General features: G+C 38.5%; 2 protein-coding genes and 1 long non-coding RNA gene across 3 annotated transcripts; 2 read left to right on the plus strand and 1 right to left on the minus strand.

Annotated features, from left to right (window-relative positions):
• Positions 1-1,435: 1,435 nt before the first annotated feature.
• LOC120779795 (zinc finger BED domain-containing protein 4-like) lies at positions 1,436-2,930 on the plus strand. Its single transcript, XM_040112171.1, has 3 exons — positions 1,436-1,874; positions 1,936-2,788; positions 2,906-2,930. Exons 1-3 carry the CDS (start codon positions 1,436-1,438, stop codon positions 2,928-2,930), a joined length of 1,317 nt encoding a protein of 438 aa, XP_039968105.1.
• Positions 2,931-8,387: 5,457 nt separating this feature from the next.
• On the minus strand, positions 8,388-9,399 carry LOC120779918. The gene is made up of 3 exons (XR_005705761.1): positions 9,379-9,399; positions 9,153-9,322; positions 8,388-9,094 (listed from the first exon to the last, which is right to left on the minus strand). It is a non-coding gene; the product is annotated as an uncharacterized LOC120779918 (long non-coding RNA).
• A 1,897-nt stretch (positions 9,400-11,296) lies between these two features.
• Positions 11,297-12,293, plus strand: LOC120779796 (zinc finger BED domain-containing protein 4-like). Its single transcript, XM_040112172.1, has 3 exons — positions 11,297-11,402; positions 11,463-11,552; positions 11,692-12,293. The coding sequence occupies exons 1-3, from the start codon at positions 11,297-11,299 to the stop codon at positions 12,291-12,293; spliced, it is 798 nt and encodes a 265-aa protein (XP_039968106.1).
• Positions 12,294-18,118: the final 5,825 nt, after the last annotated feature.

Genomic DNA, 18,118 nt, shown 5'->3' on the forward strand with positions numbered 1-18,118 from the left:
ACATGTCAGCACGATTTCGCTGACAATTTCATGCGAAAACGAATTGCAGCACATGCCCGTATTAGTTGGATTATAACTATTCATTAATGAGATATAGCATTTTTGTGAAGCAACTTGTGTTAGTTTAAATAAAAATGGATCATAAAGCATTTCGTGTGTTAATAAAGCCTTGTTTTTTTGGGGAAAATACTGTTGAATTTGGGCACAGGGAAATCCACCGTTGAAAAGATGGTTGCTAAGCTGGAAACAGGCGAAATGAGCAAAGTAGGTGCCTCGCAAGTTCATAATCCAACAAAAACAACGAATAACTTATTCTGAGAAGTGTTTAAGTGCGTGTTTCTAATCGGAATAAGGCCGAAATGTTTCTTCAGTGATAGAAATATAGCTCCATAATTTCCCACTGGAGTCCAATCGGCAGTCATTCTAGTGGACTGGTTATGACATCTGTCTTTTGGGATGCACGTGGTATAATACTTACTTAACGACTGAATACTGAGCCAGTTATATTCTATTTCGCTGCGTATTTGGTTGCAGTTCTTTTCCTCTATTCCAAATATTTAGCAATTGTATTATTTTTGAGAAAACTCTGTTTAAAATTGTACGCATATATTCAAATGATTCCTACAAACATGAATTTTGAAGAAATGTTTATGATTTAAAATATAATTTTTGTATTTATGAGTTGTATTAAACTTTGACATAAAGAGATAAAATGTATCCTAGGGATGTCCGATATACATCGACGCATCGAAAAAATCGATGTTTCCTTTCCGATGCATCTAAAAAATCCGATGTTTTCAAAGGCATTCGATGTATTCGATGCATCGATGTATTTTCAAGAAATATCGGATAACTTTTTTTGCCGGGCTTTTACTTGGAAACATTGTGTAAACATTTAACAAAATAAAAGTGTGGAAAAGAATAAAATATAAATTTTTACTATTATCTTAATACGGAATTGATTGGAAAAGTAAGTATCGTAATGGAATAAGTTGATGTTTTTTTGTATGGAATTTAATATTGTTGTTTTAGAAAACAAACATTATGGCTCCAAAAAAAAGCGGCGTATGGAAGTTTTATGACAAAGAAGAAGGAAACAACTTGGCAAAGTGCAGACTTTGCCGAAAAAACATTAAATCATGCGGAAATACAACCAACCTGATGGGGCACCTGGAAAAATATTCATAGGCAGCTTTTCTGAGAGCTTACCGATGATGGCTCAACAAAAATTACCGATTCTTTACCCTCAACAAGTTTTAAATCTATAAAGGAACCCACTAAAGAAGCAGATAGAAGTGACGCCTTGAAAGAACCTGAAAATAAAACTGTTGGTCCACCAAAACGCCAAAAACTATTCAAGCCAGTTTTGAAGCGGGTTTATGCTTTCTCGGCCAATGGTGACAAAACTATTAAAATTAATAATGCCTTAGTATATATGGTGTGTAAGGATAATCAGCCATTTACTATTGTAGAGAACGAAGGCTTTCGCAATTTCCTTAAAGTGATTGAGCCGCGTTATAAACTTCCCAATAAAACAACACTCACTCGTTGGGTTGATGACAAATACGCCGCCCTATCAGGAATCATCCGTGAAAAGTTGTCGGGCATTGAAAATCTGACTTTGACAACTGACATGTGGTCAGAATCGATGTCCATGAGGAGCTTTCTTGGAGTCACAGCTCATTTCGGTGTTGGCAGTGAGTTGTTTTCTATCACTCTGGGAGTAAGCCAATCAAATGAACGCCATACATCACAACACATTGCTGAAATGCTGCTGAACACTTGCGACGAATGGAGTATTGACAAAGACCAAATTTCGGCTGTGGTGACGGACAATGCACCAAATATGGTGAAAGCTGTAGAGCTAGCCTTTGGTAAAAAAGCACATACCTTGTTTTGCTCATATTTTAAACTTGGTTGCACAAAATTCAATAGAACAATGCAAACCACTACGCGAGTTAATAAGCAAAGTCAAAGATGTTGTGACGTGGTTTAAACAGAGCAACATAGCAACCAACGAACTCCGTAAATCAACCTCAGACGAAACTAAATTAATTCAACAGGTGCCTACTAGATGGAATAGCACATATTATATGATTGAGCGATTCATCGAACTTCGTGAGATTGTTAACAATATAATCATCAGACACAAAAATGCACCAGCTATGCTGCATGCGTCAGAACTTGCACATCTAAGTTCAGTTCTACAGGTACTACGTCCAATAGAAGCTGCTACGAAGGAGGTCACAGGTGATAAGTATTGCACTAGCAGCAAAGTAATACCACTTATTCATTGCCTCGTTTTAAAAATTAAGCCTCTGAGCTTCGACGACTCGATTGCCAAAGAGCTACAGTCTCTGGTTCTTAAGGAGATTCAGAAGAGAATGGGTGTCATCGAAAACGTAACTCCCCTCGCTATAGCCACGGTATTGGACCCCAGATTCAAGAAAATGCATTTTACGGATCCGCTTGCATGCTCTGCTGCTGTAGGAAAAATAAAAGATCTCATGAAAGCCGCAGCCCACAACACGACCAAAGATTCGGAGTCATCGGAACTTTCTGATAAAAATGAGGATAACTATTCATTGTGGGAGGACCACCACAAGCTAGTCCATAAAAGTTGGAAATTGTCAAAGGCCGATGACACTATTTCTGATGAGCTGGCCATATATCTACGTTGCCCAGTGGGTAGACTCACTGAAAACCCATTGGAAATTTGGAAGGACTTGGAGATACAGCTCCCACAATTGAAGCCAATCGCATATAAATATCTGACCATGGTGGGAACGTCAGTCCCGTCAGAGCGACTGTTTTCAAAAGCGGCCCAAATCGTAACTCAGCAGAGAAATAGGCTTAAAGGCAAGAGATTAAACAAGCTTTTTTATTTTTGCAAACTATCCCTAAGGAATATTGGTATTAATAAAGAATGACATTATTTTTATTATTATAATTCTATTATTTATAATTCCATTTTCTTAAATTTAAAAAAAAACACTCGATTTTGAAAAAAACATCGATGTTTCTTAAACGATGCATCGAACACCATCGATGTATATATTCGATGCATTGAATCGGAAAAAAAATCGATGTATTTCCGCAATGGACACCCCTAATGTATCCTATGTCCTTACCCTGGTTCTAAGCTACCTGGTGGAGAGGTTCAGCCAAATCGGTTCAGCCGTTCTTGAGTTATAAATGGTGTAACTAACAACAACTTTCTTTTATAGATATATGTAGATGGAAAAAGTGTCCACAACTCAATTATAAATTGAGAAATGTTTGAACGTATTTTTTATTATAGTTTATATAGAGAAAAGAATCATGCGAAAAAACAAACAAAGAAAAATCGTTAAAAATCCTACATATTTGCTGTTTAAGATGTGGCAATGCTCGTTTTTCTCATAATTGTAAACAATCTAACCTTTTCAACGATGAGTGTGCTAAGCGATTTTTAAACAAATAAATTTAGGTAAAATAATATAGCAAGATAAAAGTGAAATGTGAACTTATTTCAATGTTTAGAGTGTATATTTAAATATATAGAGTGAAAAACGTGAAAAAATTTAGTGAAACATAGAGAAATCCCATGTGTTATTAGAGAAAATTTTTTAACTTTAATCATGAATGTTTTAAAAAATATAATTTATTTTTATATCATTTTTGGATATTCCTTCTCTGGAGAAGCTCCCCTATCCGCACATACCCATTTATACGGGCTTTTTACCCCTCCGCCAAAGTAATCGGAATCGTGCCGAGCGAGAATTAAGTCGATTATGTTATATTATAAAAATAAAGTACATTTTCAAAATAACATTTTTCCAAAAAAATAATATTTAGTTTAATATTGTTAATTTACAGAAAAAGTATGCAAAATGGGTTGGGAATGCGCGAAGTCTTAAATTTAATAAACTTATACAAGCATAAATCAAAATATCTTTGCTCATATTAAAGTTATTATTTTAATTCTTCTTCTTCTTAATTGGCGTCGACACCGCTTACGCGATTATAGCCGAGCTAACAACAGCGCGCCAGTCGTTTCTCTTTTTCGCTACGTGGCGCCAATTGGATATTCCAAGCGTAGCCAGGTCCTTCTCCACTTGGTCCTTCCAACGGAGTGGAGGTCTTCCTCTTCCTCTGCTTCCCCCGGCGGGTACAGCGTCGAATACTTTCAGAGCTGGAGTTTTTCCGTCCATTCGGACAACATGACCTAGCCAACGTAGCCGCTGTCTTTTAATTCGCTGAACTATGTCAATGTCGTCGTATATCTCGTACAGCTCATCGTTCCATCGAATGCGATATTCGCCGTGGCCAACGCGCAAAGGACCATAAATCTTTCGCAGAACTTTTCTCTCGAAAACTCGCAACGTCGACTCATCAGTTGTTGACATCGTCCAAGCCTCTGCACCATATAGCAGGAAGGGAATTATGAGCGACTTATAGAGTTTGGCTTTTGTTCGTCGACAGAGGACTTTACTTTTCAATTGCCTACTCAGCCCGAAGTAGCACCTGTTGGCAAGAAGAAAAAACACTTTTTGCACTATTTAATGTTTTTCACTCACCGTTCGAGGTCCGTTCCACTGTTTGGAAAACTAAATGTTCTTCCTCCCTCGTTGCAGCCAACAATACATTGTCTCCAACTGCTGGTTGGTTTCGGCATTTATCTGTAAATAAAACAAAAAAGTATTAAATAAATGCAAATTTATTTAATAAAAGTTAAAATATACTCACATCTTTCAACATACGTGCTGTTTCGCTTTCGCTATTCTTCGAACTAATGGCCGTTACAAATGGAGACAAAAAAATGAAAAATGTCTCCATTCGCATAATAATTTGGCGGGCTTTTAATCTGGTCGTCCCTCTTTTCCAATTGCTAAACGTCAAAACCTCCTGAACTCGATAAACTGTCAAAGTTTAGGTGGTTTTGACGTTTAGCAATTGCTCTCTCACTTCCAGTGAGAGAGGAGTTGAACATCTCTTTATCTCTGCTTAACGATTGATGGAACAACAATGTCTTGCAGAATTTGTTTTGTATTCTCTCAACCCTGTTTATGAGTGTATCAGTATATGGAGACCATATTACACAGCCATACTCTAGTATTGACAGTACAAGTGAGCGGTATAGACTGACCAGAGAATTTGGGTTGTTGAAATCCCTTCATGTACTGATGATGAGTCCTAGCATTTTAAAAGATTGCGCAGTTATTTTGTCAATATGCTTTGCAAATGTGAGTTTGTTATCTATTATAATTCCTAGATCCTTGATTTTGGTTAGTTCCTGTAGATACTCGTTGTTGAGTTTGTAGTTAGTGACAATGTTATTTTGAGAGCGTGAGAAAGATACTACAGCGCACTTTTTAGCATTGAGATCTGGATTATTTTTAAGGCACCAGGTTGACAGGCAGTCCATATCTTGTTGTAGTTGTACGACATTGGAATCGTTAGAAATAACTCTGAATACTTTCAAATCATCGGCATATAGCAGACATTCAGACTGTATATTGTTTACAATGTCATTGATAAAAATATTATAGAGTAGTTGACCTAAATGCGATCCCTGAGGAGCTCCAGATCTGACCTCATATTCTCTAGACAGATATCCGTCAACCCTGACTTGTAGGAACCTTTCAGTTAAATATAAGTTAAGCCAATCCAGTGCGGTGCCATTGACGCCATAGTTATTGAGTTTTGAGACGAGTATCATATGGTCAAACGATCAAAAGCTTTACTGAAGTCAGTGTAGATTGAATGTACCTTTTGTCCTTCATTCAGTGCGTTGAGTATATAGTTGACATACAGGGAGAGATTGATCTGCCGCCCACAAATCCATGTTGATTTGTAGTGATGATATTCTTGAAAGTTAGAGATAGTTGAGAAAGAACCAACTTTTCGAAGAGCTAGGCTAATGCAGATTGGATGCAGATCGGCATGTAGTTTGTTATTTCAGATCTTGGGCCACTTTTATGCGTTGGACTCACAAATGACAGTTTCCAGGTACGAGGGAAACTACCTGTTTGAAGAGAGTAGTTAAAAATATGTGTGAGGGGCTCACAAAGCTCGATGGCGCAGTTTTTTAAGAAAACGTTTGGAATCCCATCGGGTTCGGCACATCATTGTATTGGACCTCTAAGCTGTGTACGTTAGTTGACGATCCATTTGAGTTAGCATCAACAGGCAATTGCCGTTAGTATGTGTGTGTACCGTCCAATTGACTCGGTGAAAGAAAGCGTTGAGGCTGACGTAATCAGCTTTCTCGAATGAGTAAGTGGCTGGATTCAAATGTTCTAAGTTGAGTTGAAATTTTAGATTTATGATGATGGTGGGATGATATTTGTCTTCATGAACGAGAGGTAAAGTTTTATCCACGTAAGCCTCAACATTGCTGAAACAGAGGTCCAGAAGATTATTCTGGAGGTTGTTGATGTTGTTTATTTGGATGTATTCCAGTAAAGCAAGTCCATCATATACAAATTTGTCGCAATTGGCTCGGGGACGCTGCTTGGCAAGTTGAAGTCACCTACGATTATTAGCTTTGCGTTATTGAATTTCACATTGCTGTAGTTTAGAGTTGTAAGTAGTTTACGATAAGTTTCTAGTGTTGTAAGAGGCGGCATGTATACACATCCATCAATAATATCTTGTACTATTGATTTTTACGAAGACCAATTCCAAATCTGTTTCACCTATGGCAATTAAATTAATATGGATATGACGTTTGACGGCGATGAAGACGCCACCAAAACGCTCTAGGCCAGTGCATTAGGATGTCTATCTCTTCTAAAAATAGTATAAGTGCTATCAGTTACCTCGCCATCATTGATTGACGAGTTTAACCATGACCTAGTGATACAGAGTAGATCATAACCACTAGCCGCTGATACTGTCATAAATTTAGATAGCTTCGTCCAAAGGCCTCTGGTGTTTTGGTAATAAACCTGAAGAGTCTTCAGGTTTCTTTTTTCTCACTGGTCGAACGAAAATTCTTGTTCTTATCTGCGGTACTCCTCGAATGTATTTGATGGTTTTGCTTGTGTCACCGTTTTTGCCAAGAGTTTCGAGTTTGGATCGTAACCCACAGATATGAGACTGCTGTGCTGGAATCTGATCAGATTTGAAAGTAAATGTCATTCCATCACGTTGGTTAAGATTGAAAATCCCCTAGCATCGGTCGCTTAACGAGTCTCGATTAGCAGGGGACGTGTACGGCCGGTTGATTTGGACGATCTAGCCTTCGAATCTTGAATTGAGATATCTTGGCAGAGATTTCGGGGTAAGACTGCCGTGAGCGAAATTTTGTCGGCTTACAGTTTATTATTACCAGCAGCATTAGTAGATTCAGTGATACCAAGGGCAATGGCATTACTCTCTCTCCTTTTCGATCGTTCATCTCCTTTATGATGTCTTCCGGAGATGATACATTCCTGAAGGAGTTGAGCTTGTTTCGTACGGAGGAGATCCTGTCACTCAAGTTAGAGTATTTTTTTCAGTGGCAACGCTCTGCTTGGAAAGCTTGTGTACTTCTTTCTTGAGTCCAGCTATACTTTCATCGATGGTTTGTTATAATTTTAAATTTGTTATTGAATATTTGGGAAAATTCTTCGAATTGCTTCTTGACAACTGTTTCGAATTAATCAATACTGTCATCTCCGCTAACATCTGACTCTCCGTCAGATGCGATATCGATGTCTCTCACACTAACCTCAAAGTCACTGCATACGGTGCATCTCCACTGTGCATCATGTTTTTGATATTAGTAGCAATGGCTTTAAATTCTTCATTACTCAGTTTTAGACACTCAACGTGGTACCATTTCTGACGTAATGCACATCTTAGACCTTTTGTATTTTTTCGTACTGGTACAGAGCAGCTACCGCATTCGCTAGCATCAACTTGCTTCTTAGGAAGCATATTGAGTCTTATGCCCGGTTTCACAGTCCATACTTAAGTTGTGCCTAAATAAAATCTTAGCTAAGTATTGTTGCAAACTGAGTGGTCGTTTGCGTTTCACAGTCAATGCTCAATTTCTATAAAATTTTATTATGATATATGGCAACGTTATGGGCAACATATGTTTTACAAATGTCATTCATAAAAATAAGTTTGAAATATTTAAATTATAACAGACAATACATAAATTTGAGAGGAAAATTATATCAAAAATTGATGAAAACAACAAAAGAACCCCAAATTTCATCACTAGCGAGTCGGAGCACCTATGGGAACTGAAGGAAAAGTATAAGCTGTCAGATATAATCTAAGCTGGAAATCGCTGTCAGATATAATAACCAAAATTTAACCATTTTATAATGAAAATTCAAATTTTGTTTCAATATGAGTGCATGATAACCAAAAAATATAACCACTTTATAACGAAAACTCAATTTATTTCTAACGCAGAAAGGAGTACTATGTAAAAGTACTTCAGTCACCCGATATGATATAAATTTTATAATATTATAATAGAGTTCTAGTTATTTGGGTTTATTATATATATCACATACTAGAGGACCCGTCCACGCTTCACTGTGGCTGATACATACATACTGCAACTACCATCTATATGTATTCTATCGGGCATGTGCTGGAAATCACGCGATTTCGTTCCGTTTCCGAAATTGCAAATCGCATGAATTAGTTTGGGGTGTGCTGAATTCCACGCGATTTCAGTGAAGTTCGAAGTTAAGTTCGAAACAGCTGATTGTCATTGAAAAGAAAAAATTTGTTTAATTTTGAGTTGAAGATTTGTGTTAAAATGAGCGTTTTCATTCTTTCTGCTTATTTATTGAATCAAATGAACTGGAAAAGTGATGAAAAGGTTGCGCGACGACTTTTAAGAGACCACTCCAATCCTTTGGATATTCCAGTGCCTGTGTAAGTGCATGCGCAAGGCGTTCTATTAAAAATTAAAACACAACATTGTCTTGCAGTTTTATTTCGTACTACAGGAACAAAGAGGCCTTTCGGAATGTAGTTAACGATATTAAGCCTTGAATACATCTGTCGTCCATACCTGTTGAGTTGAAATTAGCAACCACGTTGAGATTTCTTGCGGAAGGAGGATTCCAACGGTCTATTGGACCTTCCAGTGCGACCAAACCTGCTCAAGAAAAATTGTTAATAACCACTTATGTGTACTTAAGAATATCTCTTTTGACCTTTTTCCATCCGTTGATATCTTTTTGTGGTGGTCCTTGGCTGTTTAATTCTTTGGCTATTTCTGCCCAAAGAGCCTCCGCTGCCACTCGGTCGCCCTTGACATAATTTTTGGCAATGTCAGGATGCTGCTCCATAAAACTTAAAAAAGTTTATGCGTTTATGCTTGCCCCTAAATTTAAAGGCATAATTAATATATATCAATAAATACAAATTTAAAATACTTACATTTCTAATGTTTCCTTCAATTTTGCAATAAATTCGCGTGCCCGCAACTTCACGATTTCAAAATGGAAAACAAATGGCGGTTTCGATTTCTGGCACATGCCAAATCGTTGCGATTTGGTGTTCGAAAACGAAAACGGATCAGTGAAATTCAGCACATGTCAGCACGATTTCGCTGACAATTTCATGCGAAAACGAATTGCAGCACATGCCCGTATTAGTTGGATTATAACTATTCATTAATGAGATATAGCATTTTGTGAAGCAACTTGTGTTAGTTTAAATAAAAATGGATCATAAAGCATTTCGTGTGTTAATAAAGCCTTGTTTTTTTGGGGAAAATACTGTTGAATTTGGGCACAGGGAAATCCACCGTTGAAAAGATGGTTGCTAAGCTGGAAACAGGCGAAATGAGCAAAGTAGGTGCCTCGCAAGTTCATAATCCAACAAAAACAACGAATAACTTATTCTGAGAAGTGTTTAAGTGCTCTCTAATCGGAATAAGGCCGAAATGTTTCTTCAGTGATAGAAATATAGCTCCATAATTTCCCACTGGAGTCCAATCGGCAGTCATTCTAGTGGACTGGTTATGACATCTGTCTTTTGGGATGCACGTGGTATAATACTTACTTAACGACTGAATACTGAGCCAGTTATATTCTATTTCGCTGCGTATTTGGTTGCAGTTCTTTTCCTCTATTCCAAATATTTAGCAATTGTATTATTTTTGAGAAAACTCTGTTTAAAATTGTACGCATATATTCAAATGATTCCTACAAACATGAATTTTGAAGAAGAAATGTTTATGATTTAAAATATAATTTTTGTATTTATGAGTTGTATTAAACTTTGACATAAAGAGATAAAATGTATCCTAAGGATGTCCGATATACATCGACGCATCGAAAAAATCGATGTTTCCTTTCCGATGCATCTAAAAAAATCCGATGTTTTCAAAGGCATTCGATGTATTCGATGCATCGATGTATTTTCAAGAAATATCGGATAACTTTTTTTGCCGGGCTTTACTTGGAAACATTGTGTAAACGTTTAACAAAATAAAAGTGTGGAAAAGAATAAAATATAAATTTTTACTATTATCTTAATACGGAATTGATTGGAAAAGTAAGTATCGTAATGGAATAAGTTGATGTTTTTTTGTATGGAATTTAATATTGTTGTTTTAGAAAAACAAACATTATGGCTCAAAAAAAAGCGGCGTATGGAAGTTTTATGACAAAGAAGAAGGAAACAACTTGGCAAAGTGCAGACTTTGCCGAAAAAACATTAAATCATGCGGAAATACAACCAACCTGATGGGGCACCTAAAAAATATTCATAAGGCAGCTTTCCGAGAGCTTACCGATGATGGCTCAACAAAAATTACCGATTCTTTACCCTCAACAAGTTTTAAATCTATAAAGGAACCCACTAAAGAAGCAGATAGAAGTGACGCCTTGAAAGAACCTGAAAATAAAACTGTTGGTCCACCAAAACGCCAAAAAACTATTCAAGCTAGTTTTGAAGGGGTTTATGCTTTCTCGGCCAATGGTGACAAAACTATTAAAATTAATAATGCCTTAGTATATATGGTGTGTAAGGATAATCAGCCATTTACTATTGTAGAGAACGAAGGCTTTCGCAATTTCCTTAAAGTGATTGAGCCGCGTTATAAACTTCCCAATAAAACAACACTCACTCGTTGGGTTGATGACAAATACGCCGCCCTATCAGGAATCATCCGTGAAAAGTTGTCGGGCATTGAAAATCTGACTTTGACAACTGACATGTGGTCAGAATCGAATCCATGAGGAGCTTTCTTGGAGTCACAGCTCATTTCGGTGTTGGCAGTGAGTTGTTTTCTATCACTCTGGGAGTAAGCCAATCAAATGAACGCCATACATCACAACACATTGCTGAAATGCTGCTGAACACTTGCGACGAATGGAGTATTGACAAAGACCAAATTTCGGCTGTGGTGACGGGCAATGCACCAAATATGGTGAAAGCTGTAGAGCTAGCCTTTGGTAAAAAGCACATACCTTGTTTTGCTCATATTTTAAACTTGGTTGCACAAAATTCAATAGAACAATGCAAACCACTACGCGAGTTAATAAGCAAAGTCAAAGATGTTGTGACGTGGTTTAAACAGAGCAACATAGCAAGCAACGAACTCCGTAAATCAACCTCAGACGAAACTAAATTAATTCAACAGGTGCCTACTAGATGGAATAGCACATATTATATGATTGAGCGATTCATCGAACTGAAGTGAGATTGTTAACAATATAATCATCAGACACAAAAATGCACCAGCTATGCTGCATGCGTCAGAACTTGCACATCTAAGTTCAGTTCTACAGGTACTACGTCCAATAGAAGCTGCTACGAAGGAGGTCACAGGTGATAAGTATTGCACTAGCAGCAAAGTAATACCACTTATTCATTGCCTCGTTTTAAAAATTAAGCCTCTGAGCTTCGACGACTCGATTGCCAAAGAGCTACAGTCTCTGGTTCTTAAGGAGATTCAGAAGAGAATGGGTGTCATCGAAAACGTAACTCCCCTGGCTATAGCCACGGTATTGGACCCCAGATTCAAGAAAATGCATTTTACGGATCCGCTTGCATGCTCTGCTGCTGTAGGAAAAATAAAAGATCTCATGAAAGCCGCAGCCCACAACACGACCAAAGATTCGGAGTCATCGGAACTTTCTGATAAAAATGAGGATAACTATTCATTGTGGGAGGACCACCACAAGCTAGTCCATAAAAGTTGGAAATTGTCAAGGCCGATGACACTATTTCTGATGAGCTGGCCATATATCTACGTTGCCCAGTGGGTAGACTCACTGAAACCCATTGGAAATTTGGAAGGACTTGGAGATACAGCTCCCCTGATTGAAGCCAATCGCATATAAATATCTGACCATGGTGGGAACGTCAGTCCCGTCAGAGCGACTGTTTTCAAAAGCGGCCCAAATCGTAACTCAGCAGAGAAATAGGGCTTAAAGGCAAGAGATTAAACAAGCTTTTATTTTTGCAAACTATCCCTAAGGAATATTGGTATTAATAAAAGAATGACATTATTTTTATTATTATAATTCTATTATTTATAATTCCATTTTCTTAAATTTAAAAAAAAACACTCGATTTTGAAAAAACATCGATGTTTCTTAAACGATACATCGAACACCATCGATGTATATATTCGATGCATTGAATCGGAAAAAAAATCGATGTATTTCCGCAATGGACACCCCTAATGTATCCTATGTCCTTACCCTGGTTCTAAGCTACCTGGTGGAGAGGTTCAGCCAAATCGGTTCAGCCGTTCTTGAGTTATAAATGGTGTAACTAACAACAACTTTCTTTTATAGATATATGTAGATTATGCATATACATACGTAGATGGAAAAAGTGTCCACAACTCAATTATAAATTGAAAAATGTTTGAACGTATTTTTTATTATAGTTTATATAGAGAAAAGAATCATGCGAAAAAACAAACAAAGAAAAATCGTTAAAAATCCTACATATTTGCTGTTTAAGATGTGGCAATGCTCGTTTTTCTCATAATTGTAAACAATCTAACCTTTCAACGATGAGTGTGCTAAGCGATTTTTAAACAAATAAATTTAGGTAAAATAATATAGCAAGATAAAAAAGTGAAATGTGAACTTATTTCAATGTTTAGAGTGTATATTTAAATATATAAGTGAAAAACGTGAAAAAATTTAGTGAAACATAGAGAAATCCCATGTGTTATTAGAAAATTTTTTAACTTTAATCATGAATGTTTTAAAAATATAATTTATTTTTATATCATTTTTTGGATATTCCTTCTCTGGAGAAGCTCCCCTATCACGCACATACCCCATTTATGCGGGCTTTTTACCCCTCCGCCAAAGTAATCGGAATCGTGCCGAGCGAGTATTAAGTCGATTCTGTTATATTATAAAAATAAAAATTACATTTTCAAAATAACATTTTTTCCAAAAAATCAATATTTAGTTTAATATTGTTATTTTACAGAAAAATTATGCAAAATGGGTTGGGAATGAGCGAAGTTTTAAATTTAATAAACTCATACAAGCATAAATCAAAATATCATTGCTCGTATTAAATTTATTATTTTAATTCTTCTTCTTCTTAATTGGCGTAGACACCGCTTACGCGATTATAGCCGAGTTAACAACAGCGCGCCAGTCGTTTCTCCTTTTCGCTACGTGGCGCCAATTGGATCTCCCAAGCGTAGCCAGGTCCTTCTCCACTTGGTCCTTCCAACGGAGTGGAGGTCTTCCTCTTCCTCTGCTTTCCCCAGCGGGTACAGCGTCGAATACTTTCAGAGCTGGAGTTTTTTCGTCCATTCGGACAACATGACCTAGCCAGCGTAGCCGCTGTCTTTTAATCCGCTGAACTATGTCAATGTCGTCGTATATCTCGTACAGCTCATCGTTCCATCGAATGCGATATTCGCCGTGGCCAATGCGCAAAGGACCATAAATCTTTCGCAGAACTTTTCTCTCGAAAACTCGCAACGTCGACTCATCAGTTGTTGACATCGTCCAAGCCTCTGCACCATGTAGCAGGACGGGAATTATGAGCGACTTATAGAGTTTGGCTTTTGTTCGTCGAGAGAGGACTTTACTTTTCAATTGCCTACTCAGCCCGAAGTAGCACCTGTTGGCAAGAGCAATCCTGCGTTGGATTTCCAGGCTGACATTGTTGGTGGTGTTAATACTGGTTCCTAAATAGACGAAATTATCTACAACTTCAAAGTTATGACTGTCAACAGTGACGTGAGTGCCAAGTCGCGAGTGCGACGACTGTTTGTTTGATGACAGGAGATATTTCGTCTTGCCCTCGTTCACTGCCAGACCCATTTGTTTTGCTTCCTTGTCTAGTCTGGAGAAAGCAGAACTAACGGCGCCGGTGTTAAGGCCGATGATATCAATATCATCAGCATACACCAGCAGCTGTACACTCTTATAAAAGATGGTACCTTCTCTATTAAGTTCTGCAGCTCGAACTATTTTCTCCAGAAGCAGGTAGAAGAAGTCACACGATAGGGAATGACCTTGTCTGAAACCTCGTTTGGTATCGAACGGCTCGGAGAGGTCCTTCCCGATCCTGACGGAGCTTTTGGTGTTATTCAACGTCAGTTTACATAATCGTATTAGTTTTGCGGGGATACCAAATTCAGACATCGCGGCATAAAGGCAGCTCCTTTTCGTGCTGTCGAAAGCAGCTTTAAAATCGACGAAGAGGTGGTGTGTGTCGATTCTCCTTTCACGGGTCTTTTCCAAGATTTGGCGCATGGTGAATATCTGGTCGGTTGTTGATTTGCCAGGTCTAAAGCCACACTGATAAGGTCCAATCAGTTTGTTGACGCTGGGCTTTAATCTTTCACACAATACGCTCGATAGAACCTTATATGCGATGTTGAGGAGGCTAATCTCACGGTTGTTGGCGCAGATTGTGGGGTCTCCTTTTTTTTGGATTGGGCATAGCACACTTAAATTCCAATCGTTGAGCATGCTTTCGTCCGACCATATTTTACAAAGAAGCTGATGCATGCTCCTTATCAGTTCTTCGCCGCCGTGTTTGAATAGCTCGGCCGGCAAACCGTCGGCCCCTGCCGCTTTGTTGTTCTTCAGGCGGGCAATTGCTATTCGAACTTCTTCATGGTCGGGTAATGGAACGTCTGCTCCATCGTCGTCGATTGGGAAATCGGGTTCGCCTTCTCCTGGCGTTGTGCGTTCACTGCCATTCAGCAGGCTGGAGAAGTGTTCCCTCCATAATTTAAGTATGCTCTGGCCATCGGTCACTAGATCACTTTTGGGGGTTCTACAAGAGTATGCTCCGGTCTTGAAACCTTCTGTAAGCCGCCGCATTTTTTCGTAGAATTTTCGAGCATTACCCCTATCGGCCAGCTTATCAAGCTCTTCATACTCACGCATTTCGGCCTCTTTCTTTTTCTGTCTGCAGATGCGTCTCGCTTCCCTCTTCAATTCTCGGTATCTATCCCATCCCGCACGTGTAGTGGTCGATCGTAACGTTGCGAGGTAGGCAGCCTGTTTTCTCTCCGCTGCGACACGGCACTCTTCATCGTACCAGCTGTTCTTTTGCACTTTCCGAAAACCAATGGTTTCGGTTGCAGCTGTACGTAAGGAGTTTGAAATGCCGTCCCACAGTTCCCTTATACCGAGTTGTTGACGAGTGCTCTCAGAGAGCAGGAGTGCAAGCCGAGTAGAAAATCGTTTGGCTGTCTGTTGTAATTGCATCTTCTCGACGTCGAACCTTCCTTGTGTTTGATGGCGTGCGTTTTTTGCTGCACAGAGGCGGGTGCGAATCTTAGCTGCAACAAGATAGTGGTCCGAGTCGATGTTAGCACCTCGGAGCGCACGCACATCTAAAACACTGGAGCCGTGTCTTCTGTCTATCACAACGTGATCGATCTGGTTGGTGGTTTTTCGATCCGGAGACAGCCAGGTGGCTTGATGAATCTTTTTATGCTGGAATCTAGTACTACAGATAACCATATTTCGGGCCCCGGCGAAGTCAATCAGCTTCAACCCATTTGGGGATGTTTCGTCGTGGAGGCTGAATTTACCGACCGTAGTGCCAAAGATACCTTCTTTGCCCACCCTGGCGTTAAAGTCGCCAAGCACGATTTTGACATCGTGGCGGGGGCATCTTTCATAAGTGCGTTCCAAGCACTCATAAAAGGCATCTTTGGTCACATCGTCCTTCTCATCCGTCGGAGCGTGGGCGCAGATCAGCGATATGTTGAAGAACCTCGCTTTGATGCGGATTGTGGCTAGACGTTCATTCACCGGAGTGAATGATAGTACTCGGCGACGGAGTCTTTCTCCCACCACGAATCCCACACCGAACTTGCGCTCCTTTATATGGCCACTGTAGTAAATGTCACAAGGACCTACTCGTCTCTGTCCTTGTCCCGTCCATCGCATTTCTTGGACGGCGGTGATGTCAGCCTTTATTTTCACGAGGACATCAACCAGCTGGGCAGCGGCACCTTCCCAATTAAGGGACCGGACATTCCAGGTGCATGCCCTGATATCGTTGTCCTTATTTCGTTTGCCGTGGTCGTCATCAAAAGAGGGGTTTCTCATCCGAGGCTGTTTGTCGCTTTTCATTGGGATAGGCTCTTTACGTGGCGGGTCCCAAACCCAGCGCACAACCCTATGCAGAGGGATGTTTCGCCTTCTCACTTTAGCTCACCTTCGAACGGATGTTCTTAGGCTACCCAGAGGATACTTGGACCGGATCGTGAGCTGCTTGAGTCATATGTAAAAGAATCGTTTCTGGCCACTCCCAAGTGAATGGCGATCAGAAAACTTTCCTCACTTGCGTGAAAGTCTACCCATGACCCCATCCTCCATTCCTATTATTTTAATTGGTATATAAAATTTATGCCGCAATTATTATATAGTACTGGAAAAATATGACTTCTTACTTTTCCCAGAAATGCACCTGTAAAAAAGTATCTTTCTCCTTTTCTTATTATCTTATTTTACCCAGAAATACATTTGTAAAAAAAGTATTTTTATCCTTTTTTTTATTTTCCACATAAAAAAAATAAACAGTTGAAGAGCTCAAAACATGCGTTACATCAGCTCGAACCTACCTACCCTACGCCCGGGAATAAAGGGATGTTAAACTTATTCCAGTGTGAGAGCGCCTCAAAATTAGCGTTTTTTATAACATTTTCCATTATGGCCAGATTGAACAAAATTACAATTTTTTGAGCATTTATCAACCCAATACCTAACATTTAGTACGAATAAAAATTACTAAATAGTGGTTATTTATTACATGGAGAAACTATTTACATCTTTTTAAAGAATATTATAACAACTGACTTTTGTCCTTTCAATACCCAATAATAGGATTTAAGCTTGTTAGCTCTCAATCATTAAATGTTTTTAATCATTTTCCACTGAAAATAAAACTATGATGCTTCAAATTACAAAACGTTTCATCAAATACCTTTAAATTTCACAAATTTATTTAATTTTCATTGTTTTGCATTTTTTATAAGTGGTCTTGAACGATGCAACAAATTCCTCCGTTTACATATTTTTTTGGTAAGATTCCAATCTGGCCATCGCTCCATTCCAATTGCTAAACGTCAAAACCTTCTGAACTCGATCAACTGTCAAAGTTTAGGTGGTTTTGACGTTTAGCAATTGTTCTCTCACTTCCAGTGAGAGAGGAGTTAAACATCTCTTTATCTCTGCTACGCCTTTTCGCAAATGATTTGTTATGATAACAAATATCCACATACATTTTTGGCAATGGCAATAGCAATATATTTCACAGTTTGTATGCCATAAATTTCATCCTGTCGAGATGCCCCGTTAATGTACTATAAAGCTCACTGTCATCAGAGAACGTTTATCATAGAGAAGGTCCACGTCAGGGATAATGGGATGCCCAACTTATTCCAGTGTGAGAGCGCCTCAAAATAAGCGTTTTTTATAACATTTTCCATTATGGCCAGATCGAACAAAATAAGAATTTTTGGGCATTTTAAATTAAAACACCCAACATTTATTACGATCGCAAATTATTATATATTGGACTTTTAATATATGACGAAACTACTTAAATCCTTTTTTATGATTTTATGGTATATTAAAACAACTGACTTTTGATCTTTCAATACTTAATAAGGTGAATTAAGCCAGTTAGTTCTCAATTATCAAATGTTGTTAAT

This window comes from Bactrocera tryoni, unplaced genomic scaffold (genome assembly GCF_016617805.1).
Source record: "Bactrocera tryoni isolate S06 unplaced genomic scaffold, CSIRO_BtryS06_freeze2 scaffold_11, whole genome shotgun sequence".
Lineage (NCBI taxonomy): Eukaryota > Metazoa > Arthropoda > Insecta > Diptera > Tephritidae > Bactrocera > Bactrocera tryoni.